The sequence below is a fragment of the Bacillus rossius genome, chromosome 1 (genome assembly GCF_032445375.1).
Source record: "Bacillus rossius redtenbacheri isolate Brsri chromosome 1, Brsri_v3, whole genome shotgun sequence".
NCBI lineage: Eukaryota > Metazoa > Arthropoda > Insecta > Phasmatodea > Bacillidae > Bacillus > Bacillus rossius.
In genome coordinates this window covers 244538768-244564503 of record NC_086330.1, presented here as the reverse complement: position 1 = coordinate 244564503, position 25736 = coordinate 244538768, and the positions used below count along the sequence as shown (strand labels likewise).

Below are 25736 nucleotides of genomic sequence, written 5' to 3'. Positions count from 1 at the left end.
CTCTACCAAAAATTATATCCTACAATCATTCTTTCACCGTATCCCACAAAAATCTTCAATCTCATAGTCGCACATTTGCAGATTCATCTTTAGTATAGCCCTATCTTTAGAGTGAGCACCACTTTACAAGACTTGCCATATCTACCAAAATTATATTTTCGAGCATACTGCTTCATGCAGTTCTATCTTTTAATAGTTTCAAGCATTACCGACACTTTCTACGAAAACAAGAACACATATCAATTATTCCTGAGGACATACAAAATGGTTGGCATGATATCATCCAAGATGACAACCAAGGTCGCTAGTCATTGTTCATTGATGACTATTGTGAATCTAATACCCATGGACAGGCTCAAGTTCTAAGACTTGAGAGAATATACTATTGTTTGTATACATATTTGGTGCATGACCAAGAATTAACAAAAAAAATGTTCATCGTAAAATAAAATTTCAAACCTATTTTTGTTCATATCATTTGCCATTGTGGTTGGCACTGTAGAGTTAGAGTTTACATGAGTTGTAAGAAAATATTTACAAATTATGAACGCGATATTCTGGGAAGAATTTGCAAACGATAATTCTGGCATACATAAATATATTTCCCACAGTTCACTAAAGTAATTTTTTATCCTGGTACCGAATTTTCAGGAATAAAAATTTGGTATTGGGGGTGCGGGTGTATGAACATGATGTACACATACGTGCAAATAGGTAGGCTACACAGATGCTGTAACTGAAAAAAAAATTAAAAGATGGCATATTTAATTCAGTTTGATACCTGGCATGTACATAGATGGAGGATAATTCAATTTTCTACTTTTTTTTTTCAAAATGCAATTGGCAAAGCAATTTTGAGCCAAAAATGTTAATATCTGTACACTCTCACTGATTAATATGAAGCTAAATTTAAACTTAAATCAACGTTGTTTATTGCACAAAATTATTAGTTTGTCCATTCTTTAGAATAGTAAGTAAGTTACTTAACCGAATTAAGCCATTGTGAAACTTCTATTAATCGTTCGCTGCCGATATGTGCCATTCATTGTCATATTCTATCTGTGATGTGGATTCAAGAGAACAGAGGCCCGAGTAGACACGTGTGAACACAATTTTGTTTTCGTTCTCTGAGGAAAGGGATTGTGTAAAAAGAGCACGTATTATAGAGAAATAGATAGTTTAAATGCAAGGTCATGCTGATTTTCAAGTTCTTTAGTTTGTGTCCACAGCATGTAGTGTAGCTAAAATTGCTAAAAGTCTGTTCATTTAGTAAAAAAAAGTGGTTTAAAAACATGTTCACTTTTAATGCGACAGTAATATGGTCATTTAAAAAGGTTGCAATTTAATTTAGATTGACGAGAGGAATGAGGTGCCGAAAAGTTTCTTCTAGTCATTAAATTGGGTGTGCTAAAAACGCTGAGTACTTGAACGCTACCAGCTGTTTTGGATGTATAGATGTATGGTGATATCTAGGTAAAGTACTGTCAGTGTAAGTTGTTTACTTCCAGAAAAACTGACTAAATAAGAAGCTCGTTCAGTTGGCTTCATTAGAATATCGAGAGAGCATAAGGTAGATAACGGTAGCCACGACAGGTTTTCCAGCTCAGTGGTCGGTCTCCAGTGCCGCCAAGTCGTCGCGCGCTTCGTGGAACACGCTCTCCAGCATGCCCTCGCCCACGTAGTGATGCACAAAGGCGCGCCGCGACAGCATGAGGTAGATATTGGTCACTGTGACCAGTTTGCTAGCTCAGCGGTCGGTCTCCACCTCCAGGTAGTCGGTCTCCAGCGCCGCCAAGTCGTCGCGCGCTTCGTGGAACACGCTCTCCAGCATGCCCTCGCCCATGTAGTGATGCACAAAGGTGCGCCGCGACAGCATGCGGTAGATATTGGTCACCGCGACCAGTTTGCTAGCTCAGCGGTCGGTCTCCACCTCCAGGTAGTCGGTCTCCAGCGCCGCCAAGTCGTCGCGCGCTTCGTGGAACTCGCTCTCCAGCATGCCCTCGCCCACGTAGTGATGCACAAAGGCGCGCCGCGACAGCATGAGGTCGAAGCGGTGCCGCAGCCGTTCCCAAGCGTGCCGGACGGCGGTCGTGTTGGCCATCATGCAGGCGGCGCGCTGCACCTTCGCTAGGTCACCGCCGGGTACCACTGTCGGTGGCATATAGTTGATCCCCACCTGCAGAGATCACAACTAATGAATATCATTAGCATGAATCTATCAAATCATTTTAATTAGTTTCAGAAAAAGTTAGTTAATTTTTAATAGAAATATCTTTAACCAGATAACAAGCTAAAAGATTGCAGCAAACTTGTCATGGCAAGTATGTTAGCTTGCAAACTTGCACCAAGCTTCTTATGACACAAATGTTAGCTTGCAGTGTGCATGACTGAAACTTTCTATTCCCCATGCATGAAAGTTGCAGGAATGGGGCTACTGACACAGGGTTCATGGGTGAGGTGTGAGGTGGCGTCAATGGCCGACCAATCTGACATCACTGCGGTCATTTTGGTGTCAAATTTCCTAAAAATTCTTTAAAATGACTCAAAATTCCTAGAAAAGTCCGTGTTTCAAGGGGAAAATTTCCATTTTGAGTGAAAATTTCCAATTTATTTCTGAAAAAATTCAACAACATGAAAATTCCTAAAAGCGGCTTATGACTCCTAAAATCAAGCTGTCCTAAGCCGCTCATATCAGGATCATGACCTCGGGTGCCATCGTTGCACTTTTCGTTAAGGTATTTATCTTTAAAATTCATGAATAGAATCTTATTTAAATGGAAAAAAATTAAATTGATAAAAAAATTTAATTGAATTAATTTTAATAAAAATAATTCCACCATTTTGAAATTTGTCTGCCAGTTAGAAATTTTGTTATTACTATCCGATTTTAATGGGAAAAAATAAAAATAAAAATTCACTTAGTTAAATTTCTATAGTACAATTTATAAAAAATTAGTGGGTTCAAACCCGACGAGGGCAATCGAATAAAAATGTCGACGGATCGTTCCTCCACAGAATCCATCGGCAGACTGACCTACCACCACTAATGCCACGACAGATATTAAGTCAGACAAAATGAAAACATGACGGCCATCTTGTTTTCGTCTGCTAGAGGTCGCTGTCGACATATTGTTTTCGTCTGATAGAATGTGCTGATGCCATATTAGTTTAATTTTTACCCAATAGAGTGCAGTATTCATATACTTCCAGGACCCCCGCCCTCTTGAAATTTGGCCACCATCTTGGAAATCTGTCATTTTAGCCAGGAATTCAGAAATATTATAAAATTCTTTTAAAAATTCAGAAAATTATTTACTGGCTGATTCGATAGTTTTTGTTTGAACCTTGACTGATACAAAAAAAGATAGTTTAATTAAAATTACCAAACAAATGACAGGTTCAATAAATAAAAAAACCAAATTACAAATAAAAAATTTATTAAATATATTTCTACTATAATACAGGAACACATGTGAAATTTAGCAATCTAATAAAAAAAAGAGTTCTGTATAGGCATGAACTGACTAATTCTCAACTCCAACCGGTTTCCTGAAGAAAGAGACCAGCTACATTCTTTACTGACATAGTCTTCCTCTTCCTGACAGAGGTTCTCGATACTGCATTTAATATACTCTTCCACATCTTGTGACAGGTAAAGAGCAGTATTCATATTCTTGAAAGTGCACTTCTTATCTTGGTCCACAAACGTATTTGGTTTACCATATTCACAGTCTAGCCACAAGTTATATTTTAAAAGTCCGTATGTTGCTACTTCATCAGTAAGCTGATTGATAATTCTCTGCTTGATATCGTCAAAAAAAGTACAAATGTCTTTCGACTCACTAAGTGTATTTAAATAATAGTAATATTTCAATATTCCATGGAACGCAGATTTCTCCAACTGGAATCAATCATCATGTAGGTACCTGTAAAGCACCAAGCACAGTCTTATGTTTAGTTTCATGTCCAATTGGTTCCACAGTTTTTTGGATGTCGTCTCAAACTATCAATATTCGTAAACCAAACATGACACTTATCGCAGCGAAACTTCATACGAGATGGATTATTCGTACATTTACTACTCTCGTGTCTTAGTGCATCATGGAAAAATGCAAACAACAAATCGCAGTAGTTCGCTAGGCTGTCTAGTCGACGAAGACGAACCTTTCATACCTGAACCAGATGCTGATGTTAATGCAGTTGCACCAATTCCCGGTGTACTCTTATACACATCGATGCATGGTTGTTGCAGCGAAAATTTTACTTTCTGCTGTGTAGCACAACCTCTGCATGTCTTCATGTGAATTTTCGTATTATCTTTTCTGGAAAACTGTTTATGTCATTTCTCACAGCCAAACATTTTGCAAGGAGGATTTGTAGCACATTCTCTGTTCTCGTGTCGTCGAGCATTACTGTTGTTCGAGAAAATCTTGTCACAGAATGACATCGACACTCGTTAGTTGTTGGCGAATCACCAACCTTTTAAGTCTCCTTCGCTGATGAAACGTAATTCATCGAGGTTTCCTCTGCAGCCAGCACTGCAGGAATTAAAGTCTCTTCTGCTGATGGAACCATACCTGTTGAAGTCTCCTTAAATGTTTCGGTGGCGATGATACACATTCCATCGAGTTCTGTGTCACCATCGGCGTCACTGCCATAGAGATCTCCGATACCATCAGCATAGTTACCATCGAGGTCTCCGATGCCTTCGGCGTCGATAACATCGAGGTATCCGTCGATGATACAACTTCCATCGAGGCTGTAGTTGATGGAAAAGATGCCATCGAGTTCTCAATAACAGCCAGATACCGGACTTATGTATCAGACGAGTCAAACTCTGTGATACTTACACCATCATATTCAGTAACCAATTGAAAGTACTGTCATCTGGGACTTGCTTACATACCTGCGGCCGCTCGAATTATATGCTAGTAAAAACACAATAATGTAGAAATACTCTTTACAGCTCCATGAAAGTCACAAAAATCTGACAATCCACCCCTTCAGTCAATGCCCGCCTGTCTCAAAACTGTCTAAATTTAAGATGTAACAAAAAAACGAACATATGGTTCACTACATTAACCTCTAGAGAATGATTACACATGGACTAATGGTTATTGAAATACAGTGTGTCCTGCAGTTCGAGCAGTCGATGTGATTGGAGAATATATTTAGCTCATCGCCACTAAATGCCAGCCTGCAGCGAACAAGATTAAAAAAAGATTTATTTAAGCTACCCAAAAATTCAATATTCTGTAAATTAATGGAAAAGGAGGTACAGACTAAATATGGAGTTGATAAGCTTCAAGAAGCATTTCAAGAAACTCGTGACCCACTTGTCCTTAAAAAAATGCACGATTGTACCATGTGACTTGTTCCACATAAACCACAAGACCATCGATTTTTACAAACCGATCAATGCACTCTTCGCAGTACTCGACCTTTCCAATTTCTTATGTAATATGTTCGATATGTAGTCATGTACTAGGTAAACATACAACTGGCAAATGTGAGCACAGGCAGGTTTATATGAAATTTACATGGAAAAACTTTATGCCGACCTCAAATTCAATCCTTATGAACCAATTTGATATTAGCTACTACCCTTCCAACCACCCATGTTTCTTCTTCACAAAAAGAGAGTAGTGGGAAAGATTAGAGATGAGAAAGTTTGTCGAGTTGTGGGCTAAGCTGTACGCCTAAACATGTGGTGGTGTGGCCGAAAAGTATGAAAAGGTGTCGAGTGCTTGATAGTGTAAAACTTCATTCAGTTTAGATTTAACCTGGATGCCCTGCAGGACCACCAAACCTAGATGGTCGAGGCTAGAGCCATATTTTCGAGGTGCTGTATGGCAAGTGCACTTACAGGCAGGCCATATCGTGGGGGATGAAAAGCAATGGATTTTTGAGTACAGTATCGTTATGTTCCAATACAAATGCATTGAGGATGACAAATAATTATTTTTGCTCATATATTTTTTTTGGTATGATGGCTTTGAATTTTTTTTTGTTGTTCATTTTTGTTTTATTGGTCTTTATTTAAATTGTCACACGGCCTAGTGCCTTTAATGATGGCTATATATAATTAAATTTGAAATTAGCCAGTTCCAAGCCTGAGTGAATGCAAAGAGAGGTGACAGTAATTAATTTTACATTTTCTGACTTTAATATTACAATAAATAAAATTTTACATACGTTTTTATTATTTTACTTTATTACCTATATTCTTCAATGTTATCACATTTAAATTGGTCTTGGAAATGGGAGAAACATAAATAGATGCAAACACAAAAATATCTGGCACAACTTCTATGCAGTTTTTAAAATGCATATACAAACACACTGATTACGAGAGAATAGAAGTATAATTCTTGTTAAATATTACTTGTAAGAAATCTTAAATAATGTAGTCCTGCTGAATAAGCTGGTATGAAGAAAATTTGATGTCTAGAATTGAATGAATAATTAAATACATACATTAAATATTTACATGAAATAATGTCAGAAAATTTTTAGTTTGTTCAATCATATTAAATTTAAAAAAAAATTATATTAATTAAAATTAACTTACCTCATTGTATCCACAATTATGAGAGGAATCATTTAATATATGAGATATTTTTCTGAGAATATGAATTCAAAAATTATATATATTTATGCTTTTCAGGGGGGAAAATGTGGTTAAAACAGTCGTCATGGACATTACGACAGACGATTTTTTTTGGGGGAGGGAGGGGGAGGAATATAACGAAAATTTTGGATTTTGAAAAATTTTTAGTTTTATATATAAAGTTTAGTTTTTTAGATTTAATATTGTAAAAAATTGAAAACCATATTAATTGATTCCTTAAAGATATTTTTTTTTTACATTTTGACATCCAAGATAGTGAATGAGAAATATGAATACATGAATTTTTTAATCCAGATGGCAGCCAAAAATAATGTAGTCCAAAATGACTGGCAACATCAAGGTCAAAGGTCATTCAAGCAAGATTCCTGGATCCCTATTCCCCATCGCCTGTCCTAGTTACCTGTTACCTCCTTACTCTGCACGACATTCATACACGTTTCAATCGCTTTTCGGATAGTCTTGATTTCTAAGATTTTGTTTTAACCCATCCCTTTGGGTAAATCCAAATCAAATGGTCCATCACTGATTGCTTGACCATTTCTAAAAAATAAAATATGATAATATTTTATTACCTTAACCTTTCAGTGTTCAAATATTTAAAAAAAAAATAACTGTTTCGTGCAGTATACTTTCTAAGTGTTAATTTCTGTTAGTTTCTATACATCCAGTTCTTTGGTTTGAAAAAAAAAATCATTTAAATATTTAACTTGGCCTTTTTCAACTTCACAGTAATCAATTAAAAATAATAAAGTGTTCATGTATTCATGCTCAGATTCTTACTACTCCCTCAAATAGATTAAAAAGATTTTATGTCATAATACAAACTCGAATCTTAACATTCTGTATGGTAGGACATCGAAAAATATTAACAGGGAGTTCGTAGTGTTATAATATTTATTATTCATATCACAATTAATTTTTTAACCTAGATTGATTTCGGATATATAATATTTTATCATAAAACCATTTTAGCCTCTTTTCTCTCCTTCAAAGTGGTATTTTGTTATTCAGGTTAGCCAAAATATTTGCTAATAAAAATTTATTAAGATCCAACAAAAAGCTTTTGCATGAAGCCATAACAAATTTTTTTTCCCTATAGTTTTCTCATAAATACATGCAATGTTTTACCTTTTACAGTAGGTAGGTTTGGTACGTTCTGGGATAGGGGTGGGGGGTGGGAAATCCACGGCAGCCATCTTGATTTACATCACTTCCGGCGGCCATCTTACGTCTCTTCAGGCGGCCATATTGTATATGACGACCTTTGACCCCGGCGGCCATATTTTATTCCGCCATTTAGTTTTCTAGAACATTCCACCTAATTATGACGTCACGTCCACCATCTTGAAAAACCTCAAATATTAACTTAAAAAATCGGGAAAAAAATTAAAATATTTATAACAAAATATTAATAAAATTTTATTTTAAAAACTTCTTGACTTCTTCATCGAGCTCCTCATTTCTGTGCATTGCACTTTTCATTAAGATGACATCATCTTCGGGCACCCCACTCCTACCCATTGCTATATTCGTTACTTTGACATATTAAAAATAAATTTATTATTAACATAAAAAAATTATACCATATTATTCTGCTAGGGGTAGCCATCTGGTTTAGTGGAGACCGCCATCTTGATTTCATCTGATGGATGTCGTCATCGGGTGTAGGTTTTTAAAGTACATTAGTGTATGTAAGGCCGAGTTTATATATATAGGCCAAAGAATACACTAATTTTGTCTTAAATAAATCACAAAAATCCACAAAATCCAATGTAATTTTGTTGTTGTGACCACCATTTATTCTATGAGCCTTATAGACCAAAAAATCCGCAAAATCCACAGTCATGTTGTTTAAGACCGCCATATTTTTGTTAAAGACATAGTCATTTATGATGTTTAATTGTATAGTCGGAGATATATGTTATCATATATCAAAAGAATCTTCTCATCGTTGCGGATGCGATGGTTATAGAAAAGATAATTTTTTAAAAAATACTTAGTTAATTTAATTTATTTACTTGATCATACACCATTCAGGTTTCAGGATCAGGAATTTTTCAGAGTTCTCACTCACAAACAATATTTTTATTGACGTATCTTCTAAGCAGTAGCGTGTTTGCGTACTCGTGTTTAAAGAGCTGCATGGAAGCAAATATTTTAATATTTTCAGTTCTCAGACAAATTTAAATAGAATTACCTTACGGAATGCATGTGTTATGTTAAAAAAATAAACAATTTGTAGGTAAAACATATTTATTGAAATAAAGCCGTGCTTTTCAGGACATAAAATCCTCAATAAAAAAAGAATCAACAAAAACGGAAACTATATACAAAAACGGAAAAGATATACAAAATACGGAAACTATACATCAAAAAACGGACTCTATATACAACAAAGTCTCAGCGTTGCCTAAAAGTAGTGTACCCATTTAAAATACAGATAGTATAGTTAATAATGAAGTTATATGTTTATATCACTTTGCAGCTTATAGTCAGAAGTTTATTCATGAAAAACAACATTGGGCATATGCCCACCATTCACATCTTGGCAGTGACGAATCCTTAGCACTACATGTTGCATGACCTTCGCCAAGATTTCTTGGGAAATGTAGAGGATTGCCATGCGAATGTTGTCTTTAAGGGTAGCAAGTGTCCGTGGTTTATTTCTGTAGACACTGTCCTTGAGAAAACCCCACAGAAAGAAATCGGGGGCGGTGAGATCCGGTGACCTCGGCGGCCAATTAATGTCTCCATTACGGGAGACATGACATATTAGACATGAGACATTACATGACCCGACCTGGAAACATCTCCTGAAGAAGTGTCATGGTCAGCCGAGCGGTATGGCAGTTTGCGCCGTCGTGCTGAAACCAGACCTCGTCATTTTCCATAGCCAATAATGGTCTGAGAAATGTGCTCAACATGTCACGGTAGCGTTCACCATTCACAGTTACGGCCACCCCGTCAACGTTTTCAAAAAAGAAAGGGCCGAAAACACGATGAGCCATTATCCCGCACCACACTGTAACAGGTTGCACATGGAGGGGTCTTTCATGAATCATTTACGGTTATTCAGTTGCCCAAATGCGGCATTTCTGTTTATTGACAAAGCCAATCAGGTGAAAATGGGCTTCGTCACTCATGAGAAGTCTCGTGTGGAAATTGGTTTCTTCTGCAAGTTTAAGAAATTCATTCGCAAACTGCAGTCTTCTGGGCAGGTCGGTAGATAATAATCGTTGGACAATTTGAATTTTGTATGGATATGTGTGTAAGTCAGCAGTTTAGATTCTGTGTAACGAAGATTTCGATATGCCAAGTTCTTGAGAACGACGACGAAGCGATTTCTTGGGACTGTTTGTCACTGATGTGCGGGCATTGTCAATATTGGCTGCGTTTCGCGCCGATCTTGGACGTCCACTTCTGGGTCTATCAGCAACATTTCCATTATCTCGGAAATGAATGCATCTTCTTATGACGTGTTTTGATGGTGCGGCGGGAACATTAAATTTTTGTTTGTACGCCCGCTGGGCTTGCACAACACGATGCCCATGCGTGAAGTAAAGTTCAACTATGGACGCACGTTCTTTCGGGCTCCACCTATTCATGATAAATATCCAATATCACAGGAACAATCTGCAACAAACAAAACCATTATAACTACTATGGTTCCCGGTTTATTTGAGTTTCAAATGGGTACACTACTTTTGGGACACCCTGTAGTAATAATATTTGATAATGTTTTCTTCCATCAAATTTTATTTATTTATTTATTTACTACATCATAGTCGTCACAGGAACCAGAAATTTTTCAGAGTCCTAACTCACAAGTAAGTATCTCTTCTATGTAGGAACATGTTTGTGTATTCGTAATTAAAAGCTGCATGGAAGCACATATTTTAATGTTTGCGTATATATTTACATTTCTCTATTATAAGCAGGAACATGTTCGCATATTCGTGTTTAAAAAACTGCATGGAAGCAGATATTTTAAATGTTTGTGTATATATCCACCCCCCTAAAAATGTTTTATGAAATAAAAAATACATGCTGCCTTAAACGTGCACGAGAATATTATGCTACAAACAAAAATGCCGATTCACATTTGTACAGTATTATATGTGCCCCTATCTTCACGAGAGAGACCACATCCAACACATAACATTTTACGTTTCAACTTAATGTCTGATCGCTATAGTGTAGGCCTATATGATGCAGTTACAATACTCACCTTAGCCATTACTGCCGCTACGAGATGCACTTTATATAAAATGAAAATAGTATACTTTAAAAGTCGTGGCAAGACGTCGAAGTAAATAAAATATATAAAAAATATTTAAATTAAAAAAAAAAACTCACACTCCTTCACACTATCTTCTCCCCCAACTAACACAATATCATTCAGAGGGCGTTACCGACCCCCTTCACAACACCCAGCTCCGCAGTACTTCCCATACTAGCCATCAATTACTCTGTCCACATAACTATACAAGCATCACATAGCTCCATAGTCGATAGTTCAGGAATAAGCACCAAATATTCCCCCACCATGTCAGCAATATACTTCCCAGTCAGAGTGGAGGTGTTCACAGGTACATCTGCGATGTCTTCCCTGGACTCTTCGTCTTCGTCCATCGCAAGATCTTCTTCCTGGCCGCTAGCCTCCTGACAGCACGCATTGGACCCCTCCTCAACAATCTTCTCATTGCTGGCACGACACATCTTACTAGCTCTGTTGATAACTACGAATGATACATCCTAAGGGTGCAATGGTTCAACTGTCCCCACGCCTCTACACATTTTATTGCAATCCTGTTCGTGCGTGCCAATTGCACACGTCATTGACGCACGGCCTTTGATGTCAGCAGACCTACCCCCTCTCCCTTCACATTGACCCTTCCCAGCCCAAATACCTGCGTCATTTAGACCTGTCGCCACACGTCCCCAGCCTCCTAATACCATTTCAAGCATTTTTTACGAGCATCCCGGCCTCTGGTAACTAGTGAAAAGTTTCAAACAGTACATGAATAAATACATTTTTTATTTATTTTAGACCTCCATTTATTAATATAAAAATTTACAACATTACAAAACATTAAGATTTATATGACATCAGTAGATTTCATCCAACTGATTTTCACATTTATCGAATCCTAGCCACTTCAAAAACAAGGGGTCATCTTTATAATGTATCAATTTCGCTACTTAATTATCGCTTGGGTACTTGGTAGGCTGAATTTCTTCCCCATAGAATCCGCCACGTATCGCCGAACCTCGTAAATTTTCCAAGTAGTAACATCTCGAATGGTAATTACGTATTTTATCAACACGGAATATTTCTGTCGACCGTTTAGAAATAAACACAAAATCTTCAATTTTAGCTGTAAATTTAATCACGCCTAGTTTATTTGCATCAAAATAAACAGTTTCTAGGAGTGAGTTATCTTTTACATTAAAAGGCACCATGTCAATTTTTCTGGGTTTTCTGTAACATATAAATCCAAATATAACTCCCCTTTGCTGTGAACTCCCTTCACATGGCTTCCTTTAGAGTAGGATTAAATCATTCAATCACCCATCCTTTTATCTCTGTGAACATAGATTAATTATTTATTCAGAAAATGGCTAAAAGACTAAATGGCTACAAGGATACATCAAACACATAGAAAAAAATAGGCAGATAATTAGGCAGGAAATTAGGCAGGCAATTAGGCAGGCAATTAGTCAGACAGACAATAAGGCAGGCAATTAATTTCCTGCCTAATTATCTGCCTATTTTTTTGTATAAAAATACCAACTCAGCAAATTTAAAGCTTACTGTAGAGCCGAAACATCCCTTAAATATGTATTTTATGCTTACTACAAGACCAATGGGGTTTTGAACCATTAAATTTTCAGCCCTGGCTACAGACTTGACAACAAACACTCAATGAAACGGACACACATTTGGATAAAACATTCAACTCAGTAGGATACGATCTCTAGGATACATTAGCGTAAATACTAAAGGAAACGATAGGATCCAGCTCAACCCGGCTACAATGTCTCCATCCACATTTGGCTCCAAATTATTTCAGTTACAAAGTAGCACGTGACAGTCACAACTGCTGGAAAGATGTTATTATTACTCTCCATTTTGTTAGTCATTTATTACGAATTTAGATCTTTAAGTTAGAAGTTGTACTACGGGGACCCAACCTTAGCTAGAAATTAGATTAAACTAAATAAAACAAACTTTTTTTATCCAAAATATAATTTTGTTTTTCACTTTTATACACATGCAGACAAAACAAGATATTATTGTATGTAGCATGCATTTCTTATTTCACGAAGTATAGACCATATTTGTTTGGTTTTGGATAAATTTTCATTTTAGCGAGGCAAGTAGAAGTCTTAACCTATCTACCAATATGTGGTGTAATAAATCTCTTCAGCTGCTATCATCTTACGTAAATTTTCATTACTAATACTTTTAAGACCTCTGAAGTCTCCTTTATTAATACCAGCCAAAAATCATTGAAATTGTAATCGCCCCATTTAGTTTAATAAGACGTTTCCGTCATTATAGTTTCAGCACTTTATTACAGTCTTCGATCTTGTGTAAGCTTCAAGTTCTTCATCATAGTCATCGTTATTGTCAGCTTCAGGTGCTTCATCGCAGTCTTCGACCTTTTTTGCTTCAGGCTGTTCTACATTGTTCTCAATTTGATGGAGGTGAATAGAACTTGGTGGAAATATTTTTTAATCCCACATGAAAATGCTACTTTCTTCGTTAACTTTCAGTTCCAAATAATTAACAAGACCTGGGATAGTACTGTTAGAATCAACATCTTCACATCGTGATAATTATAATCATCTAATATTTAGCTATCAATTCACTTACTTGCTTTTATAGACACACCCTTCTTAACATTAACCACCCTTGTTTTATAGATAGAGGGCATTGTCAGACCTCAAGGGGGGAAGAGAATCATCTTACAAACGAGTGTTTCTCGGCTGTACTTAACCTATTTAACGAATGAGTAATGGCTATTTTTATTCAAGTGCCACCTGATTAAAATGCAGAAAATTCTTATTTGGTGTCAGAAATTCGCAATACAAATGTAAATCTCTCAATATATTCCGAGTCCAATATTTAAAAAAAAACTCAATGAAAGTTATATGAATCAATAAAAACTAGAAGCACACTACATTAAATTATTTTTTAACTCAGAATCATACCTCTAACCAATACTGATGTTGACATTACTAAAAGTCACACACAATTTCCAAACACAAAACAACATATTTCAAAAAAATTATCCACATATTAGAAGTTACGTCAATAAAAATATTGTTTGTTAGTGAGGACTCTGAAATATTCCTGATCCTGAATGGTGTATGATGAAGTAAAAAATTAAATTAACTTACTTTTTTTTAATTATCTTTTCTATAACCATCGCATCCGCAACGATTATACGATTATTTTGATATATGATAACATATATCTCCGACTATACAATTAAACATCATAAATGACTATGTCTTTAACAAAAAATGGCGGTCTTAAACATAATTACTGTGGATATTGCGGATTTTTTGGTCTTTAAGGCTCATAGAATAAATGGTGGTCACAACAACAAAATTACTGTGGATTTTGTGGATTTTTGTGATTTATTTAAGACAAAAGTTGTGTATTTTTTGGCCTACTATGGGCATAGCAACACTGGTAGGAGATATAAACTCGGCCTTACATACACTAACGTACTTTAAAAACCTACACCCGATGACGACATCCATCACATGAAATGAAGATGGTGGTCACCACTTAACAAGATGGCCACCCCTAGCAGAAAAAATGGTATAATTTTTTATGTCAGTAATAAATTTATTTTTAATATGTCGAAGTAACGAATATTGCAGTGGGTAGGAGTGGGGTGCTCGATTATGATGTCATCGTAACGAAAAGTGCAACGCACAGAAGTGAGGAGCTCGATGAAGAAGTCACCAAGTTTTTAAACTAAAATTTTATTAATATTTTGTTATAAATTTTTTAATTTTTTTCCCGATTTTTTAAGTTAATATTTGAGGACTATCAAGATGGTGGGCGTGACATCATAATTAGGTGGAATGTTCTAGAAAATTAAATGGTGGAATAAAATATGGCCACCGGGGTCAAAGGTCGTAAAATCCAAGATGGCCGCCGGAAGTGACATAATCCAAGATGGCTGCCATGGCTCTCCCCCCCCCCCTCCAGAACGAACCAAACCTACCTACTTTTTCCCCCCACCAAATTTCTTAGTACCAATTTCAATCAACTTCAGAAAACCATCTTTGTACACAGGTTTGCTAATTATTTGCTAATTAAACTCCAACATAGCCTAACATACTTTCATTCCAGTTGACAACATATTAGGGCCGATTAAGGTTCGGGATTTTAATGCTGGACCCGCCATTTTGATTTCAGTTTACCATTGTTTGCAAAGTGACTCGAGGTAAATGCTGAGATGGTGGTGACGCGGTCCACTGACAAGAGCAGAGCGACTGAAGATGCCGACGCGCCTGACCTTGAAGCCGGTGGGGCTCCAGTCGACGAAGCTGATGCCGCGCATGCGCCGCATGCTGGAGATGGACTGGTTGACGTCGGTGGGCGCGACGTCGCCGCGGAAGAGCAGTGTGCAGGCCATGTACTTGCCCTGGCGCGGGTCGACCTTCACCATCTGGTTGGCGGGTGCGAACAGCTCCGACACCAGCTGCGACACGCCGAGCGGCTCGTGCATCGCGCGCTCCGGAGACACCATGGGCGCGTACGACACGAGAGGGAAGTGGATGCGCGGGTACGGCACCAGGTTCGTCTGGAACTCGATGAAGTCCACGCTCACGGCGCCCTCGAACCGCATCGACGCCGTCACAGAGGACACCACCTGCGCATTGCACGCCCCGGCGCCACGGTCACCTCCTCGCGCCTTGCTCATTGGCGCTCTCTTCGTCAGTTGTTCCTACTCCAGCATCTCTAGTGGAAATTACCCACCTTCAATGACACTCTGCAACAACTTTTATTTAAACACACATATACTATAGTCAGATTTTGTGTATTATCCTAGGAATGAACTCCATATTCCCCGCAGTAACCTTAGTAAATACCAGCTAAACAGAGAAATGTTTAAGCTCACAAAACAAACTTCTTATTCTAGAATTTTTCTCTTTGATAGATAAGATAGTTGTGGCGTAGGAAGGATCTGCCATCACTTTACCACTATATAATCGCTTATAAAAATATGTTCGAGCCCGACTTCGAAGAGTCCATTCAAGTTTATGCTAATTGCTGGTGCTGATAAGTGGACAACACCTTTATGTTCTGGAATAATGGAAAAGTAAAACTCCCAAGCCTTCCTAAACCATAATAACAGAATTAACACAATTATTCCTTTCACAATGAAAGTGGAAACAAATGGCAAATTTCCCTTTCTGGATATGCTGGTAACAAGGAAATATGATGCCCTCATAGTTGATAGTATTCACAGAAATCACAGACTAGTTCCTATAGCTTTACATCGCAGAGAGAAGACTTATTCGCAAGCTTGTCAACAGAGCTAATTATAAAGATGGCAAACACGGGGCAGAGTAAAACATTTGGCAACTACCCTTCAAATGAATTACTACTCAAACACCTAAATAAATATAGCAAAATTCGTGTAACCACCCAGAAAAAAATTAGCAAGAAATATTGCTTTTTTCAAAATCTTTACTTCTTAATAAAAATAAAGGTATTTATGACCATGTGTCCGTTATTCCCTAAATACACAATTTTTATAAAATTTTCAAATTCAAAAATTTTAAAGAGATTCCAGAAAAAAAGTTGGGCAAAGCCTTCCCTTATTATTGAAAACAAATATAGAAGAAGATTCTTGGCAGCGTTTTCAAACATTTATGTTGAAAATTTTCGTTTACAAAGAAACGTACAAATGTATACATTGAAAGTTAGTAGCTTGGTAAGATTTGACAGATAGGTGGGGTAAAATGGAACTCTAATTGATTATATTTCATCTGAACAACGTATGGATACATCTGTCAATTATGATTCAAGCATTTAGGCCAAAATATAAAATGTTGCTTTTAAAAATGGTCACTATGAAAAATAGTGCCATTATGACAGTGTTATATTAAGGCATTGGATGCCAGAGTAAAAGGTAAACACACGCTTAGCCGAGATCATGTATTAGTGATAACCTGGCCAATGTAATTTAGAGTGGCACAGTGCTTGCCTGGCGGATGGAATGAAATGAGAGACGAGTCCATGCCTGGCGGATGGAATGTAACGCGTGAAGGATCGCTTGCCTGGCCTATGAGGCGGTTGAGGTTGGTGTAGGTGGGCCGCTCGACGCCCAGGTTACGTGAGCAGATATCGTATATGGCCTCGTTGTCGAAGAGGAACACGCAGTCCTGGTGCTCGATGCTGCTGTGCGTCGCCAGCACGGCGTTGTACGGCTCCACGATCACCGGGGACACCTGCAGGTCCACAAGCCCCGTCACGCTGCGCCCCAGGAACCTAGTCTAGTGGGGAGCATGTTGTTGGCACTCGCAGTTGTTTGCTGCGTGCTTGGACGTCTTTTTGTGACTAACATAGCCGACCTTTTGCTGGAACTTACTCTCAATCCAATTAAAAATTCATGGCAAGATCAAAATGCATTTAAGGAAAAGGGCAATATCAAGTAAATACATTGAAGAAAAAGAGTAGTAATTATTGAGATAGTCAAATAATTTTTTAAGTGATGTGCCCTGCCTGTCTCTTACAATTACACTTCATACAATCTGATTGATTAATAATGTTGGTAGAGCCTGTAGTATTTTCATATAACTAACATTCTCAATAAGTGTTTCTTGTATGTTGCAAGCCACAGCTGTTTCAAGTCATCTGCGGCTCAAGTCGCGCAGTTGTGTTCGTTTCGGTTTCTCGCAGAAAAATGCCATGAGCAATCTATGTCACCTGTGTCATTCTGGGCCTCAATTTGCGTCTCATCTGAATCTGAACATGTTACCTTAATGGGTGAAATACTTTCCACATAAATGGTAGCATGATTCCGTTGATTTAAAAAATATTAATAATAACTTACTTCTTTGTGCAAAATCTGTGCAAGATCAAACCGAGTACAGTAAAATGAGAGCTGATGCCGTGAAGCAAGACTGCATCCATCGCATAGTGGTTTTACCGGTTCAGGCAGCCAAAAATCAACTTCTTTAAAAACCCAATAATACCAGGAGAAGAAACCTCATTACAAATATTAATAGTTCGGGAACAATATTCCTGACTACCTATTTTAACTGTTCCGATCAATCTTGAGACCGAATGAATAGTCTAAACCTGCTGGAGTGTTGTGGAGCACGTGTGTTATCTGGTGCTCTTCATGCAATCTTGCTTTCTATAGAGAAATTTAATTCGGAAGTGTGTTAAAAGTAAACAGCTATGGATTGTGATGAAGTGGAAGCGGCCGAGAGTTTATACTTTCCAGTTAATTCCAGTAGGATTGTAATGGGTTGTAGTAAAAAATTATGCATTTAGTAAAACATAATGCGTTATATGGTTTTTTATGCCCATTGAAACAAACGCCAGTTGAGGTTTATAACAAAAGATTTTTAAAAATCTGTTGCAGATTTACACAGTTTTCCATAAAATACATAGTGATATTAATAAAAATCATTCTGAATTTTTTGTTTTCGTATTTAATTGCTAAAAATTTATTTCAAGGGCTACCGATCTTCGGTACAGTAACTCGGAAAAAGTTGTTTAACATGATGCAATATTTTTTTTTGCCGATTATCAAAGAAGAGTTGCAAGTTATAAAAACATTATATGCTCATGTATGGAAATTATAAAAAAGAAAACAACTTAAAGAAATTACACATATCGTTTTACATTTCAGCTTGAACTGAGACGAAGATTGAACACAGCACACACACATAAAACAATTAAGTGCATCATAGTGATTCCTACTTATATATATCGCCCGGGATGGTTAAGAGTAAGAAAAGTGCACGGGATAAACATCACATTAACGTTGCACTACAAGAAAAGAACAAGTGGCCTATCTTGTCCAAAATATTCGTAACATTGCCAGATGACCAAAATAGAACAGAAAATGAGGCAAGCATATGCTGTGGGACTACAGGTAGACGAGTCAAATGAACAGCAGTACGTGCGCTTAAACTAAAATTGACATAATTGCTGAACCATTTTGGAGTTATACTAAATTTGAATGAAAAGTAACATTACTGACGTGTTAATTTGCAAGTAGATTTGTTATGGTTCCCAAATAAAACCAAATATAAATAAATTTCAGATTGCTGCTGATTGATGCAACAATAATTTAAGTTTTTTTTTTACCACTGTAACTAATTTGCTGTACAAGACTTATTATGAATATCTGGTAGAATCCCACTCGTTTGTCATTATTTTACTCCATAATGTATAATATAATTTGTCAAAGAATAAACTGATTAAAGATAAAGAAATCCAAGTTAAACCAATTTCAAAAAGTTTGTATAGTACACAGAACAGCCACTGGCAGACACGTGTGTTGTTGTCACAGGAACGGTGATGTCAGAACACAATAGAAAGAGTGGTGCGATTCGCTCACACATCCATGAAGTCACTGAGGCTTAAATGGTGGATGTGACTTTCTCTCAGACTAGAAATATTTTAAGTTTTTATTGCGAAGCGAATGCAATGTGACGTCACTGAAATGAACATCACAATCTAGTTTTCAAAATATGGTTTACTGGTGCATTAGAAGTAGGCCTCCTTTTAATATTCGTGTGTTTTTGAAGATTTTTGTTTAATAAATTTAGTTGTGTATTCTTTGAACGTTTTTAAATAAGGTTATATTTCAAATTGAATATTAAATTGAAATAAAAGTGTTATTCTCAAACATGTCGATTTCATAAAAAAACCCTGCAAGCATTGATCGCTATCATATGATTGGTATGAATGTAATGACAAGACTCATATTTTATTCAATTGTTTATCTTTGTTTGCCGTGCGAGTGAACACCATGAGTTCACATTAAAGTCATATTTTGCTTTCGCATCGCATCCTTAGCCTCACACCATCTCGCTATTGTGATTCCTGCATTATGCTAAGGTGTGAAAATTTAACCAAAAGTTGCATTTGTAGAGCAACACGCAAAGAAATAAATTATACCTTAAGGCACACATTTGGTCAAGAAGATTTAAATTTTGAAGATGATTTTCTGCCTCATTTTTAACTGGTAATGTCCTTGAATATTGTGGACAGCATACGCCAGAACATCCTCTCCCGTAGTGCGGCATAAAAGTACATTATTCATCTTTCACTTCTCTCACCCTTAACTATCCCCGTTGATTTATGAATTTAAGAATCGCTACAATGCCTTAGATCATTAACCATTATTTTTTGGATCTACTGTGATCCATATTTGTCTCAATGCAAACTTAAAAAATTATAAATGTTTCCTTTTCTTAATTTTTTCACCTATTTAATTTTCATGCGCTTACATATTTTTTTATAAATTACAACTCTTCTTTTATATTCGGGAAAAAAATTTCAATGGATCATGTTAAACAACTTTGTCCACATTACTGTATTAAGGATTGGTAACCTTTTAAATAAATTATGAGGAACTTAATACAAAAAAATTATTTTTAAGTAAAATTTATCATGTTATTCATTCATTAGTATAGCTATGTATTTTATGAAAAACTGTGTCGATATGCAACTGAATTTTTAAAAGTCATTAGATACAAACTTCAAACTTTTAATTATTGTAAAAATAAAACAGGGCAATACCGGAAAGCACATTAAAAATTCTGACGTTTCTTTCAATTGGCATAAGAAAATCATGCAACGCAGTAGGTTTTACTAAATGCATACTTTTTACTCTAATCCATTTCAACCCTGCTGTAATTAACTGGAATGTATAAACACGAGGCCACTTCCGCTTCGTCACAATCCATAGCTGTTTACTTGTAACACACTTCCGAATTATATATATACATATATATATATATATATATATATATAAAATTTAATTTAAAAAAAAATATACATATACAGATTCTGCTAGCTTGTGAACTTCTCATTGTTGAGCAAAGATAGAGTTCTAGTACAAGCCAGAATTTTATATATTTTTGTATTTTTTATTTTATAATTTTTTATTAATTTATTTGTTATTTATTAATTTTTTTTCCCTGTAATTTTATGATATCAAAGAAAACGTGTGGTGGTTTTCTCCGTGTGCTTCCGATTATTCTTGTCATTATGTTTGCTCATGAATATTCTTTTCAATATGTGTATGGTTTTCTCCGTGTGCACCCGATTATTCTTGTCATTACGTTTTCTCCGTGTGCTCCTGATTATTCTTGTTAATAGTTTGATGGTTTTCTCCAAGTGCTTCTGGTTATTTGTGAGAAATCGATCTCTCCATGAAGGATATTTACTTAATGAGTCATGTCATTTTATTCAGAGTTACATTTAATTTGTGAGATTCTGCTAATAAATTGACACATGCAATAATTTTACCAGGTGGAATTAAAGAAATAAACAACCATTACTCAGTCAAATAATATGCCATGAGACATCAGCGAAGCATTAACATGTAAGACGAACTTCCTTCTCCTTGGTGTCTAGCGAAGCCCTCCTTCTTTTGCGATCGTTAGTGAGCATCCCGCATCCCACATAAAATAACTAATTAATATTTACCTGCAAGCAACACGTGGCTACATCTGTTGATGACAGCCAGAACTACTTGCATCAATTTGCTTTGCATTAGATAACCTAACTCTCACCACTGAATGGTGCTATTGTAATCAGTTAGAGTCATGTAGTCTCGTAGTCATGTAGCCTCGTGTCCTGGAAGCTTCGTAGTCCTGTAGCCTCGCAGTCTCGTAAACTTGTGTTCTGGAAGCTTCGTAAACATGATGCATTGGAACCTCGTAGACCTGTAGCTACGTAACAAAGTATCCATGGAATCATATAACATAATGCTGTTGGAGCAGTGGGAGCAAAAGAGAAAATGCCGACGAAGACAGATGCGATAATTGGATCCTTGTAGATGTGTAGCTTCGTAACCAAGTAGCCTTGTACTATTAAACATAATGCTGCTGTAGCAGTGGGAGCCAAAGAGAAAATTCAGACGAAGACAGATGCGATAATTGGGGCCATGTAGACTTGTATCTTTGTAGTCAAGTACTCGTGTAGACTTGTAGTCCTGTATCCTCGCAGTCTCGTAAACTTATGTTCTAGAAGCTTCGTAGCTCTGTAGCCTCGCAGTCTCGTAAACTTGAATACCCGTAGTCACGTAGTCTCGTTACCTCATGGCTCGTAGTCGCGTAGTCATGATGTCTTGGAGCCTCGTATACTTGTAGCTATGTAGCCAAGTAGCCTCGTTGACTTGTAGCTATGTAAACAAGCAGTCATGTAATATTATAACATAATTCTGCTGGAGTAGTTGGAGCTTTATACACTTGAAGGTAGTTGGAGGAGTCTTGTACACTCGTAGAATTGTAGCCCCATAGTCTCTTAGAGTCGTAGCATTCTAACCAAATATAATTGGAGCTGATGAAGCAAAAGGCCGTTGGAGCCAATGACTGTTGGAGGCAATGACTGTTGGAGCCAATGACTGTTGGAGCCAATGACTGTTGGAGCCAATGACTGTTGGAGCCAATGACTGTTGGAGCCAATGACTGTTGGAGTCAATGGCTAATGGAAATAAAAACTGTTGGATTCATAGACTGTTGGAGAGATTATATCCTAACTTATCATTGACGATCGCATCCTACCAAGTTAAATGAACGAGAGAATGCGCCTCCTTTACGTTAAATGAGCTTTCGTTTTATAGAATTTCCGTCCAAACGTGCTTCGTTTTCATTAAATGCTTGTCCTGCGCGAACGAAGCGTAGTCATTGTGTGTACATTGCATGTATTGCGTACATTGCGTACATTGCGTGTACTGTGCGTCAATTGCGTGAATATTACGTGTTCGTTCCGTTTACTGTGTGTACTATTTCTTCATTTCGTTTCCTACGTGTACTGTGTGTTCATTACATTTATTGCGTGTAAAGTGCGTGTATTGCGCGTACATTGCGTACATTGCGTGTTGGAGCTTTGGATCTGTTGGAGAATTTGGAGCTTTATACACTTCAAGGTAGTTGGAGGAGTCTTGTACACTCGTAGAATTGTAGCCTCATAGTCTCTTAGACTCGTAGCATCCTAGCCAAATATCATTGGAGCTGATGAAGCAAAAGGCCGTTGGAGTCAATGACTGTTGGAGAGATTTAATTCATGAGACGCGAACGTATAACAACTCGTCGACTTTTTCGATCATATATCCTCTTTTTTAAATGTTGTTTTGACTCTAGTATTATAGTAAATGGTTCTTGATTTGACTAGCATATTATTCTATACTATGCATGTATATAAGCGAGTCCTAGACAGCAGGTCGTTCAGTTTGTTACTGGCATTGACGGTGTAAGGATCACCTATTTTGGTTATTCTGGTGCATAAGTCGTGTCAATTACCTGTACTTGCGAACTACATGGCATCTTTACCGTCTTTAACGACGAACTCGATGGACGTTGTACCATCGTCTACGGGAACCTTGACGTCAGCGTCGAAGATGATGGAGCAGATCCCGTTGGCAAAGTCGACGACAACACTGGAGGAGACTTCAACAGACGTGATACCACCAGCAGAAGAGACTTTAATGCCGGTAGTGCTGGCTGTACAGGAAACCTCAACGGACGCTGTTTCGCCCTCGATGGTGACTTCAATGGATGACGAATCCTCAACAGCTAACGAACATCGATGTCGTTACTGTGACAAGATTTTCTCAAACATCAGCAATGCTCGTCGACATGAGAAGAGAGAATGTGCTAATAACCCTTATCGTAAAATTTTTGGCTGTATTAAGTGTCGCAAGCAATTTACAAGAAATGCTAATTTGAAGCATCACTTGGAGACATGTAAAGGACCTGTTGCGCGGCAGAAAGTAAAGGTATCGGTGCAACAACGATGCATCGATGTGCATAAGAGCATGCCTGGAAATGGTACAACCACAGTTACATCGTCATCTGGTTCGGGTTTGTCTTCAACTAGGCATCCTTGCAGCTACTGTGATACGTCGTTCGCATTTTTCCATGATGCACGAAGACATGAGCGGAGCAAATGCATGAATAATCCTTCTCGCATGAAGTTTCGCTGTGATGAGTACCTTAAATGGTTTACTCGAATTGATCATTTGCGCCGACATGCGAAAAACTGTAAAGATGAAGTCCGTGCGCCTACTGCTGAACTACCTACCAAAATTTCGACTCCTCGCTTTAGATTGGTGACTCGTGAGCGTACAAGCAAAAAAACAGATGTGCAGAAACCGATTGCTATGACGTCTGAACATGAAAATAAACCTAAGACTGTGTTCGGTGCATTACAAGTAAACGATAATGGCTTCTACTTGGCGCAGTCTGCATTTCGTGGAACGTTGAAAGACTACTATTATCTAAATACGTTCGGTGAGTCGAAGGACATTTGTACTTTTCTTGATGATATCAGACAGGACATAATCAATCAGCTTACTGATGATGTAGCAACAAACGGTCCATTAAAATATAACTTGTGGTTGGACTGTATATATGGAAAGCCATATCCGTTAGATGACAAAGTGAAGAAGTGTGCATTCAAGACATCGGTTGCAGTAATTTACAGTTCTGACGATGTGAAGCAAACTGTTAAAAACGGTATCCAGAAACTCTATCAAGAAGAGGAGAACTATGTCAGTAAAGGTTCTGGTTGGACTCTGTCTAGTAATCGATTGGAGCTAAGAATTAGTCATTTCACACCGATGCGGAACTAAATGATTGATTATAAATTTGCTAGCTTTCGTAAGTGATCCTGTAGTAGAATAGAAATTATGTAATAAATAATATGTTTTTAAAATAACTTGCGGTGTTTAATTCCTCGAACCTGTTACTATTATGTTAAATTGATGTTATATTTAATTTTTTGCATCATCCTAGATCGTACCAAGGACCTTAATCGATCTAATTAATCAGTATATTGATTGGAAATTTATTTAATGATTTCTGAACTTTTTCCCGAATCTCTAGCAATATAATTACGAATTTTCCAAGATGGTGGTGTTGATGGCTTATAGGAAGATGGTAGTAGAGGATTTAAAGTCTCTTTACGAATGTTGAACATGGTTTATTGAAATTATTATTTTTTACATAAAATTAAACATTATTGCTTCGATCGGGTATCGAACCGAGGACAGGAATCGATCGAATCAATATGTAAATTAATGAATGATTTATTTAATGAATTTTGGAATTTTTCCCGAATTTCTAGCTAAATAATTACGAATTTTCAAGATGGCGGCCAAATGACAAGATGGCGGGTGTCACAGCATTAATAATAAATGATTACTGCACTCTAGCGGGTGAGAATTAAACTAACATGGCATCAGCGCACTCTAGCCGACGATAACATGATGATGGCTTCCAGTAAACGAAGACAAGATGGCGGACGTGACGTCATACTAGTTGACCTTGTTATTGGTAGTAGGTTAGTCTGTAGGTGACTTCCATGGAGGAAGGATCGGTCGCCATTTTTAATTTTTTTTTGCCTTCGCCGGGTTCGAACCGAGGACTCCGAGCTCCGTGTCGTTAATGTATGTTTTTTAAATATTTTTTTATTAAAATTTTATTAATTGAATTTTTTTATAAATATTAAAAAAAAATTCATTAAAATCGGATAATAAATTTAAAGATGGCGGGCGTAATAGAAATTGCAGCGGTGACGTCATAATCCATGATGACGTCAGAGGCTTGTCTGAGGCTGTAGACATGGATGCTTAAGCCTACATATGGACATTTCTAGCTGCTGGTATTTTTAAGGACTAAAACTGGAAATTTTCCCTCGAAACGGGAATTTTTGAGTCATTTTGAGTCATTTTTGAGTCAAAAATGGCCGCCGTGACGTCACAAATCCTAGATGGCGGACACCGGCACCTGCACCACTATCTGCATCCTGGCGCCGGAAATACTTTCCTATACTACTGTTTTGGATTATCGAAGTGTTTGTTTATTTATGTACTGCACC

At 37.1% G+C, this 25736-nt stretch overlaps 1 protein-coding gene across 1 annotated transcript in view; it reads right to left on the bottom strand.

Annotated features, from left to right (window-relative positions):
* Window positions 1–748: 748 nt before the first annotated feature.
* LOC134527435 (tubulin alpha-3 chain-like) overlaps window positions 749–25736 on the bottom strand; it is a 59982-nt gene continuing 34994 nt past the window's right edge. Inside the window, exons 6-8 of the mRNA XM_063360115.1 lie at window positions 16946–17116; window positions 15175–15531; window positions 749–2176 (exon numbers count right to left, since the gene is read on the bottom strand). Of these exons, the coding sequence (XP_063216185.1) occupies window positions 1913–2176; window positions 15175–15531; window positions 16946–17116 (792 nt within the window). The 3' untranslated portion in view covers window positions 749–1912. The remainder of the gene's footprint in view (window positions 2177–15174; window positions 15532–16945; window positions 17117–25736) is intronic.